At 35.7% G+C, this 11,404-nt stretch overlaps 1 protein-coding gene across 6 annotated transcripts in view; it reads left to right on the top strand.

Annotated features, from left to right (window-relative positions):
• The window catches only part of CLGN (calmegin), a 27,624-nt gene that overhangs the window by 4,116 nt on the left and 12,104 nt on the right, over positions 1-11,404 (top strand). For 2 of the 6 annotated variants that reach the window (XM_015624603.3, XM_015624604.3), the window contains exons 2-9: positions 2,387-2,557; positions 3,337-3,407; positions 5,200-5,258; positions 7,256-7,397; positions 7,588-7,669; positions 8,415-8,607; positions 10,448-10,637; positions 11,238-11,351. In XM_015624603.3, the coding sequence (XP_015480089.1) occupies positions 2,396-2,557; positions 3,337-3,407; positions 5,200-5,258; positions 7,256-7,397; positions 7,588-7,669; positions 8,415-8,607; positions 10,448-10,637; positions 11,238-11,351 (1,013 nt within the window). In that variant the 5' untranslated portion in view covers positions 2,387-2,395. Of the gene's footprint in view, positions 1-2,043; positions 2,558-3,336; positions 3,408-5,199; positions 5,259-7,255; positions 7,398-7,587; positions 7,670-8,414; positions 8,608-10,447; positions 10,638-11,237; positions 11,352-11,404 lie in introns of those variants that run through there. The other 4 variants (XM_033513807.1, XM_033513808.1, XM_033513806.1 and 1 more) reach the window with 3 other exon arrangements.

The following is an 11,404-nucleotide window of genomic DNA, read 5'->3' as shown; positions in this document are numbered from 1 at the left end:
GTTCATCCCAAGGGAGGCTCCTGCTCTCCCTAGCAGACACCTGTCTTCTAGAACCGAGACAGCGTTGCTTGATAAAACTTGCAGGTGTTAAAAAATTAATGATGAAATAATTATTGGTGCAGTTACAGTGTTTGAATTGCTTAACAAATTTGATAAAGCCAGAAAGAAAGAAAGATACTCACACTTTCAATATAAGATAGTATCTATAATTGCTGGGATATTTAGAGTTGTAGCAGTAAACAATTCAATCTCTGAGGAGTGATGATGTAACTGAGAAGGTGGCTGCTTTCTCAGGTGCAAAAGGCACCTCAGTACCAGAGCATTTAGTATAAAAGGAAGTGGCAACAAGTAATGCAAGGCTTGAAAATGTCTTACAATAGCAAAATAAATACCAGCATTTATTTAAGCTTGCTTTGAATAGAAATCAGTAAGAACGAAGTGATAAATAACTGTGCAGAGGTATTGTAGTGGTTTTGGTTTGCCAGTTTGAGTTTCCTAGCCAGTGCACCAATTAATGTAGTGGGTTTGGTGCTGACCAAATGCCCATGCACCCACTAGAATTATTTACTATTAATATTCCTGAGATCATCTCCAAGAACAGAGATCATCTTCTTCTTCCCTGGGACAAAAGGGTCTTCATCACTTCTCACTTCATCACATCATCACTTCATCACATTCTCTCTGTGTTCAAGCTCCTCATTTGGATCACAGCTACTTCAACATATGCTTACTTCAGCGTGGAGGCCTCTGTTCATGGCTGTGGTTAGGACACTACATCCCCCCAAATGTATTCCATGAGTTACAGGGAAAACAGTCTGATGTATCAATCATATCTTCAGCATACCCTCACAACAGAATTTCAGCCCAATACTAAGATATCTTCTCATTTTCCTTCCATCTGAGATTTGACTCCTTTACTGACCAAGCTTGGTGTCTCCATGTTGTTTCTCTACATGTCTTCACTCTGTCCTTTTCTCTCACTTGAGAGAGGGTTAATGTTTGCAAGTTTCATCTGTGCAGTAAAAAAGTATCTCGCCCAGGGCCTACAGAGGGCCATGTAATCTCTGCTGGATGGTGGCTGGAGCGGTTTACAGTGGAAGATTCTTCGGGGCCATGCTGTGGGAGAGGAAGCTAGGATCTCAACAGCCAGGCTAGAACTCAGCAGCAACACGCTTCATGGCAGAGCGGGGCCAGCGCAACCGGCACCCAGTTACCTCTTCAAGGCCAGAAGCAAAGAGAAATTTTCCTGGCTTTGCCTGTCTTGAAAATGTTTTTAATGGAGGCGTAATTAAGTGGTTTAACTGAGTGTCAATCTTCAAAAGTAGTCACTGATTGGTTTTGTCGGGCATGGAGGAAGCTCATAACAGCTCCTCTCAAAAATCACTTCTGTGGTTAGTTCTTTCCCTCCTCACCAAGAATCAATTAATGCAAAACCAGCACATGTGTCAAGAATCTGTCTTCATTCTGTTTCCAAATTCAGACAAAAATGATTTTGGAAAAAAGCGTTTTCGCAAGACCTTTGAAGAAACTTAGATAGGCATTTTTCACACTGCACTTCCTCAAACCACTGGATACTCTAACATAAAATTGGATTTGTATTTCTTACAGATGTAAAGCAAAAAATACTGGGCAACAATCTTTTTCATGGCAGATTAAATTCAGAGGCTAGACCAGTTGTCTGCTGTTGACATTCATACTTATAGAGATTAAAGATTTTCAGGTTTACCTGAAATTAGGAAGGTATTTGCATTTAAGCTTAAATTCTTGCTCTACCTAACTTAAAAATTACTGAATAATAATTTTGAAACAGTAAATATTTTCTGAAACCATCTTATACTTTCTTTTGGCACTTATAGCTGGAGTCAGTATACACTCTGCACTGCTCTAAATGTCGTCATTGGAAGTAGGGGCAAATACAAATTCAGTTCTGGCTGTGGATAATAATACATTCTAAATCTCTGATTTTATTTTTCCTAATGAAAATGATGCTGCTTACTGCTGCATTGTAGAGACTGATTCAATTTAATTGCTTGTTCAGATTGTTTACGAATGAGAAAAATAAAAGCAGTGTTGCTTAGTTCTTAAAAATGCATATACATTACAGTCAGATTCTTGCTCGACTTGGCAAGGTAAAGAAACAGGCTGCAGGCACTTCCATAGGGAAAACAGGAGGGAAAAGAGAGTCTGAGTCAGGGCTCAGTAATAAGAAATTTAAAAAAGCAAATTAAGATCATATTACAGTGACAACACTTTCTGATAGTTATTTCTCATTATTTTAATGTGGTTTTGTTTTTCTTCATTTTAGAGAAAGTCTGGGGTAAAATTGAAACAGTATTGATAATGCTCTCAAAATGATACTTAAATGCTAAAACTTTCAATTCTTCAGATAACCAAGATGCACTTCCAGTGGGACTGGCTGTGCTTGGGTGTCCTGATAATTGGCTCAGTGACTGCAGGAATGCGAAACGAAGAAAATCTGGATGCAGATGTTGAAGTGGAGAATTTTGACAAGCAGTCCCAAGAAGCTGATGCTGACAGAGATAAATCTTCTATAGAGGTAAGATTACAGAAGTCTTTAGTTTAATCTAGTTAAATACAAGATGCATAGTTACAACTAGAGCAAGTTAATCTGCATTTGATAGCTGAGTGGGTCTCAAATATAGCAGTCTGAGTTTTTCAATTGCTAGATGTGACATACATGGCAAACTTAATGAATGAATCCCTTATGCCCAAGTGTAAAATCTCCTGCCTGTGGTTGATAGTCATGAAGAAGGTTTTTCTTCAATCTAGATACAGAACCTTTTGTTGCAAGTTGTAACATGCCACTTCTAAAGAAGTAAATGGAAAGCACCTTGGTCTCACTGAGACTTTGACCTTAGACCAGTTTCTTGACTTCATCAGTCACATCTGCCTTTTTGCACAGTCTTTATTACAAGAAAATCTGTATGATATTCTTCAGAATGGATGTGGACACTAGATGGGAAAACAGAAGAATAGAAAACATACAAGGAAAGAAATGGGGGAAGTAGATTTGGTGCAAGTTCAGAAAAACTTTGGGGTTTTGTTTCACACAGAATGTAACAAAGTTTTAGTTATGAGCTTTGAACAGAGGAAGCAACTTTTAAAATTCAGAGGTGTGAGATTGCTCATTGTTGGAGGAATGCACACAAACTATTGAAATGTGGGTGAAGGAGAAGGGGTTTTATGCTGCTAGGTATTTCTAATGAAGAAAATCTGTTGGTCTGCCTGGGTGGATTGCTTCTGGAGATAAGAGAGTGGATTTCAAATGAAAAATTGTAATTTATGTTGGGATGTGTATCTGTACATATCTCTTAGGTTGTGTACCAGACTCCAAAGCCAACTGGGGAAGTGTATTTTACAGAAACCTTTGATGAAGGATTGTCTGGGTAAGCTTATGCCTTAAAATGATAAACTTTTACTTCCAGCAGTTTAACTTACAGTGGCAAGACTTTGTATTCATTTTTCTGCTACTGTCTTAAAAAATTATTTTTATGGTGATTAGAATTGGGAAGGCTATTAATACTTGCTCCAAATACATCATAATGTTAAGGTGGACACTTAACATTTCAAATATATTAAATATATTTTTTGTGTGTGTTTTAAGGAAGCTTTTAATAAACTCTGGATATGTGGTCATTAAGAAAAATAATATAAATCTTTAGCTAGTTGGGTTTAACTAGCTGAGAGGTGAAGTGCCATTACATTTCAGTAGCAATCTCTTTCTTTTCACATGATCTTAGGTATGTGTCAATTCTAAATGCTAAGTGCAAAAGCAGCAACTGTGATGACAGAAAAGAAAATATTAAATAGAAGAGGTGATAATGGTTGCTAAAAAAACAACAAAACAAATCACTGAAAGCCTTGATTAACAGATGCAAACATTTAATGGAGGTACTTGAATGATATAATTCCTCTAAGTTTCTAGCTTTTTGAGATGTGTTCAAAGACTAGTTTGTCTTCCTCCTAAATCTGATGTTCAAAGTTTTAGCTACAATGCTTGGGATTTTTTTGGTCTAGCTATGCATAATTTACATAAGACTGAGTACAGTGGAAAGATTTATAAGAAAGTAAGCCACATGCTGCCTTTCTTCCCTAAAGTGTGGAAAAGAGTACATCTAAATTGACTAGGTAAGAATAGAGTAGCCTTTTTGAGAATGGACCTTGGAAATCTTTCACATAACTTGTAGAGATGTTTTATATCCTCACTGGTCCCTCTCTTGGTAGGCCAAGGATCTAGTTTGCTGTTTATACCGTGAAGCTTTTCCAGCATCTCTGTTAACAGTGGACTACAATTCAAGCAACAAAGATCAAGTATTCATCCTTGAATCACTCCATGCAGAGGATAGTTTAGAATGAATGAAAATAATTCTTTCCAGAATAAATCATAAGAATGTATTACTGTGGTTGATACAATAAAGAGTTCAACAGCGGTACTGTTGGCTTAAGATATTCCTGTGTATGGCTCTTGATAGAACCACTGTATGTCCAGATGAGGGTGGACTGCCCTTTTATTTTTCCTTTATTTTTTTTTTTTCCTTTTTTCCTTTTTTCTTCTTTTCCTAAGGAAACATTGTGTGGAGACTGTGCATATATTTTGATAACCTTAATGAGATATTCAAGTGTGCCTTGCTCACAGAATCGAGGAAATCAAGAGTGTGTTTGCCCTGTTGGATCTCCTGTGTGCAGTACACTTGTAACCTTGCATTTGTCACTTGCCATTCCCTGTGTCCTCTGCTATGCATGTGTACTGTTACTGTCAGATAAAATTAAGATTCCTTTGGCTGTTGTCTTTTTCTTTCCTTATCATATTGAAGGTATTATACTTGAAGCTTGCTAGTTTCTGTGCATTGTTTATATTATATGCATATTCCATTCTGCCAAACTGAACTGGTGTATAAAACTGAAGATTATTCAGAATTAAATAATTCAGGAATTTGATTACTTTAGACTTGTAATTGTCTATTCATTTACATTTTTAGGAAATACTTTGAAATGCTATATCAGACTAGTCTTTAATTTTTCTTTGCATGTTCTTTGAACTACATGCAGTTCCATGATGCTGACTCAAAATCAGTATTATAAGTTCACAGCCTAGAAACAAGAGCTGTTTTTCCTTTGTTTGTTAAATAATACAGCTTTGCATAAATAGACCAATGACCAGTACAATTTTTGTTTTAGGTGGGTGTTGTCTGTAACTCTGAAAGAAGACATGGATGATAATGTTGCTAAATATGATGGTAAGCAGTTTTAACGTTTACCTCCACTGTGTAGTTTGTGATGTTCTGTTGCTTTTTGAGAAATAACACAGAACTTACCTTTGAATATCTAGATGGCATAGGTCAAGAATGCTAGTTTGTATAATGACTGTTATCCTGAAACTGAGATTTGAAATGTTGCTCACTGGGTTGCTTAGCGTGGAGATAACTTTCTGTCCTTCCAACAATGTATTGCCATGGATACCCTTTGGCATCTGAATATTTAATACTGTTTGTTTATGAGTATTGTTTCTTTAGAACTGTCTTCTCTGAAATCATATGAGAGAGATTTACCACTTTGATTTCAGTTGTTAAACTGTTTTCTAGAGCACTGTTCCATTTTGCTCCATCCATCCTGCTACTGACTCATGGATTGGTCTCTTGTTATAGTCTCTGAAGCAAGAAAGTTAAAACTGCATGATGGTTTTTTTCAAAATACTTTCTCAGATTGTCTGTACTTGATGTAGGGCTCTTCAATGGTTCTTGAACAGTTTAGAGTAGCCAAAACAAATTTGGAAAGCAATAATGAAAACATTGTACTGATGGTTTAACCATTGCGGTTTGCACTTGTGATTTCCTAGTCTAGAAATTGCTTAAAATTTTGGCAGATGTATGATCTGCAGCAATAATTTTGCAGCCTGAGTTTATTTCATTCAAGAGGGAGTGGAGAGAAGAGAAAAAGTTCTTACTGCAACAGAGAAGTATTTGCTACTGTTCTTATGTCAAATGAAATCAGTTATGTTAATAGAAAGTGGTAATGGAGCATAACTTGAAGAACTTCGGTGTGCGGAACAGAGTAGAACTGAGGATTCTAAATTTAGTGGTTACCAAAGGTAATTGGTAAAATTAAGAAGTTGCAGAGGAGATAGCCACATAGATGAGATGCTTATGAGAAATGAGATATCTCTGATTACTTGGCTTCATATGAGATAAAAAATTGTCTTTAATGTCTGAACAGTCATATTTGCTTGAAGTCAGAAAATTCAGCATTTAATAAAGTCTATGATACAGACACATTTTTTTTAAACTACTTTCCATTTCTTTTTTTCAGTCTTCTTGTTTTGCCTTGCATTATTGTTTGGTGTTAGTTTCCAGGAAGGAACACTATTGAAGTGGATGGAATTTTCCTCCTTCCTGTCTATTAGGCTAGAAGAAACTAGGAATTTGTTAATGACTTTGATATGTGCCCTTCCCTAACAACTTTGACTAATCACATGTCAGCTGAATAAAAGTAAATCACTTTCATATCACAATTTATGAATCTTCTCTAAATTAAATGCTGAGGAACTCCTGATGTTTTCTTCCTTTTTACATTGACACAGGCATCCTTCAAGATTACAGTAGATTGTAGAAGTAGGGGCTTTGGTGCTGTGTTCTTTCCTGGAAGAAAACCCAGTGAATCTTGTCCTGTTAATCTCTGAGAAAATGTAACTGCCCTTTTAGAAGAATTCTTATTCTTTGGATATTGGGGACATGTGTATTCAACTGTATTTTTCCCAAACTTGGAGAATGTATACATATACAGTCTTCTACTTTCAAAGGTGTAGACTGTGTTTTGGACCATAATTTATGGAAAGACTTTGGGGAGGAGGAGGGAACTTCATCTTGCCTGTGATTAGATTTGACTCAAGAGGTTCTAATTCTATGTAAGCAGAAAAAAGTAATGATGCTTTACACAGTGCTTTGTGATTAATGTTTTTTATGTGATGATGGTAGAAATAAATGTAAAATCTTTTGTTCATCTAGCCATCGTAGGATACCACAGCGTAAAAATACAGATCTACAGTATTAAAGTTTATTTACCGATTTTTGTAAATTTGAGAACAAGGAATAACATCTTTGACATAAGATGCCAACATTTCTTCTCTGCTTTGGCAGCTAGTATTTATTTGTTGCTAATTCTTTGCTTTCAACAAGGCTGTGATTTCTTTACATCAGACTGCATTTTTTCAAAGACTGTGTGTGTGTGTGTGTTTTAGGAAGATGGGAAGTAGAAGAGCTGAAAGAAAATGCAATGCCCGGAGACAGAGGATTAGTGTTAAAATCAGTGGCAAAGTATCATGCAATATCAGCAATGCTAACGAAAGCATTTGTTTTTGATGACAAACCTTTGATTGTTCAGTAAGTCATCCTTCAGATTTTTTATTTGATGCTTATTAATAAGTTAAAACATTTTGCTTACATAGAAGTGTTTCGACAGTAGGTACTAATACACATATAATCAATATATTCATAATTAGAATGGCAGATTAGCAGTTAAGTTTTATTTTTCTGATACTCAAAATGTTTTTGTCACTTTCTCTTTTCCCAGATATGAAGTGAATTTTCAAAAAGGCATTGACTGTGGTGGTGCATATATTAAACTTCTCTCCAATAGCAACGACTTGAATCTGGTATGTCCTCTTGCTTAATATTTGCTATCAATTGTTCATTTGGGGAACAGCTTGGTTCTCCATGGGTGGTGTCTGATATCCAGGATGGAGGACTTTTGTGTATGCTTAGTATGACTTCCTGTATTAGTAGAAGCCACAGGATTTTAACTCTTGTAAAACAATTTTTTTCTTGAAGAGCACATATGTGTTATTGTGTATTCCAAACACAAAAAACATAAATAGCTAAAAGATACTGACATAACTGCATAAGGCAACATACTTTGAAGGATAATAATTATATCTGATATTTTCAGGGTTGTTTGTTGCTGTTACTTAATGCAGAGAGAAAAACGTACTGATAAAATACAGGATATTAGTTTCCTGGGGTTTATCTTTATTGGAAAATAAAATTGTAAGGAAGAACAGTAACTAATTCCCTTCCATCTTTTAGTGTAATGTTTGCAGAGGGAGAGAGATATTTGGGTTTTGATTTGTGACAGACATTCCTACTGAACATAAGGATAAAATTCAAAGGTATAAATGTATCCATCTGCCTTGAAGAGACTGAGAGTTAGTCCATTCCTTGAGAACAGAGAGCACCAATCAACTCCAGAGGACTGTTGAGTTCCTTTCATGATTTACCCTATCACTTTTCATTTACCTGTTAGAAATAGGTAACTATGCTCTCTGCCAAGAAAAAGAAGTACCAAAAGAGATGTAATAAAATGTCCAGTATAACATGTTCTCAGCTTTCTTGCTTTTACAGGAATACTTTTTTGACAAAACACCCTACACTATTATGTTTGGACCAGATAAATGTGGAGAAGATTACAAACTACATTTTATCTTCAGACATAAGAATCCTAAAACTGGAGAGTATGATGAAAAACATGCTGAACGTCCTGATGTAGACCTAAAAAAATACTATTTGGACAAGAAGACACATCTATATACTCTTGGTATTGTTTAGTTCTTAAAAGTGGAATTCCAATTCTTAAATTGGAAAGGAGAGATTAAAAATATGGTTTTGTCTGCTGAAGCTTGGTAATCGAGTCTTTGTTTGTAATAGCCTGTTAATTCTGAGGGTGGTTGCTTAATGATTTGGGTTAAATGGTTTGATTACTAGGTTTAACTAAAGGACATAAAAGTAGCTTTCAGATGCTACTGCTTAATATTCAATTACAGGAAAAAAACATATCACCCTTACTAGCTTTTACTAATAAATGCCTTCAGTAATTACTGTAATAAAACTATATTTACTGGGAAAGGATATTAAAATGTACAACTGCCCAATATTCTAGGAAGGTGTCAGAGTTCAGAGGAATGCAGTTAAATCTGTAGCATGCCACACACCACTTTTCCATGTGTTAAGAGTTTCCACCAACACCTGCATCTGAAGCAGTGTGCATGAACAGATAGGTTAGCACAGATTCTGAAGTAAATGAGTATGGGCTGTTTTTAATTCATGTGACAACTTTTCCTGTACCAGTGAACTGTACGGAGAAATGAAAGTTAAGTTGATTTTTACCCCCTTTTTCTAACTTCTGAGGAAGAATAGCAATCAGAGAATGGGCTAATCTGTGGCATGCTACAAATTCAGCCGAACTGACTGTACCTTTGAACTTCCGCTGAATAACAGAAGGCATGTTAAAGTGCTGTGCCATTGTCAAATTTAGTGGTTTCTAAAACAGATTGCTGTAGTATGCCGCAGCAAACTTATAATTTTAGGTAATAGGAATGTCATAATAAAGGAATGCATGCATTCCTGTATTTGGATTGTTTGTTAGAAATTATGAATCAAGGTACTTAAACTTGGATTGCATTTATTCTGTTTTCAGAATTGTTCAAACAGACTCCATAGAGCGATGTGATTCCAATGCATTTATGTGACTGATAACAGGAATTTAAAAATTAGTTCTTTGTATTTTATCTAAAGGTGATATGGGGGTTTCATTTTTGCATTTATGGATATTTTAGAACTGTTGAAAAATTTCAGGCGGGAAGGCCATTATTAGATATTATCAAACTGTTACAAGACTGTTACTCTGGTTTTCTTAACCTGTCTTTAGAAAACAGTCATACAAGTGGAATGGTAATTACTTGTACTAAATAAATCTTCCTCATGTAAGATGGACAGTTGAATCTGCTATTTAACCAGTGAGCACATTTATTATAAGTGCCAATTAGAAATAAATCTGGATACATCTGGATACTGAATCTGACACTGCTCAGTTCTGTGACCTTGGCTTCTCAGTTACTTACACTTGCTAACATCTAGGAAATTCTCTTCAAATGTTTAAGCAGTTGCAATGTGGCATTGGAGGGAAATGGCTATTAGAGGTTAGAACCTGATAGAAAATACTGCTTTGATCCTTCTGCTGTGTTACTGGTACAGTTCTTGTTCCCATGCTTTCAAGTGTGAGATTGTAATTTAGTAGCAGAGATGCCTTTTGGGATAGAGAGATTCTTTTTTTCACTGTTTGTGCTTTTGAAGTAAAAACACAGAATTTTGGCCAAGTTGGTAGGTTTTGAAAAATCTCTTAGAATGTGTTTGGATGTATTTCAGCAATTGAATTTTCTTCAGGTTTCGTCTTTGGGGGCCTGATGCTGGTCATACATCCCCTCAAGGGCAGTGTTTTTGTGTCCAGATCTAGTGCCTGATTGAGGAGTCTGTCTCCTCTGTTAGTGAGGATCCTGTTTGCTGTTATTTGACTTAGTCTGTGCTTAGAGTTTTTGTTAAATATATCTGTAAAATTAAATGGCTTCCTTATTTCTCCAATATAAATGTCTTCAATTTAGTGCTAAAACCAGATGATACATTTGAAATATTAATCGACCAAATAGTTGTCAGTAAAGGAAGTCTTCTTGAGAATATGATTCCTCCAGTAAATCCTTCCAAAGAAATAGAGGATCCTACTGATAAGAAGCCTGATGATTGGGATGAGAGACCAAAAATACCTGATCCAAATGCTGTCAAACCAGATGACTGGTAAGGGGAATATTTTAATTTTTACAATGTCTTTTACATACAGGTTATTTTGTTTTGAAAGATTTGACTGGTTTTATTTTGGGGTTTGCTAGTGACAATAGGAATACATTTCACTAAAAGTATTGAAGTTGGAAAACATAATGGAGGTGGGTGTAAGGATCTGGTCACGTTTTAAGGAGACAAATAAAATCATTATTTGCTGATTTTGTACCCTGCATGGTTGCAAGTAGTAACTAAGGTTGCTACACATGAATAAGAAGTTTTTTCTACCATGTAGTCTTAATCTACAATGAATTTCTACTTTTGTGTGAACTACTGTTTTTATGGCAACTCAGAAAAAGTTGGAAAAATTTCAGTGGGAAGACCTGACTAACACCTGCCATTTACTACCAGTGATTTATGGATTAAATAAAAAAAAGTAAATATAATCCAGATATTTATAAGCAGGTAATTAATTATATGTCTAATGCTCATGATCAGTGAGTCTAATTCTGTCATGTTTTTGAAAATAATCCCTTTCATGCCAGTTGTAGTTCTCTGAACAGAACATTGGTCCAAATTCAGGCTGCTGTATTTTCTAACATAAGTCTGTAATTGAAGGGATGAAGATGAACCTGCCAAAATAGAAGATCCTGATGCTGTTAAGCCTGAGGGGTGGCTTGATGATGAACCACAGTATGTTCCAGACCCTAATGCAAATAAACCAAAGGACTGGTAAGTGCAGGTTGTTAATGTGTTTTGTAGACAAGACTGTTCTCTGTGGCAGA

The sequence above is a fragment of the Parus major genome, chromosome 4 (genome assembly GCF_001522545.3).
Source record: "Parus major isolate Abel chromosome 4, Parus_major1.1, whole genome shotgun sequence".
In the NCBI taxonomy this organism is placed as follows: Eukaryota; Metazoa; Chordata; class Aves; order Passeriformes; family Paridae; genus Parus; species Parus major.
This window is presented reverse-complemented; position numbering and strand designations above follow the sequence as displayed.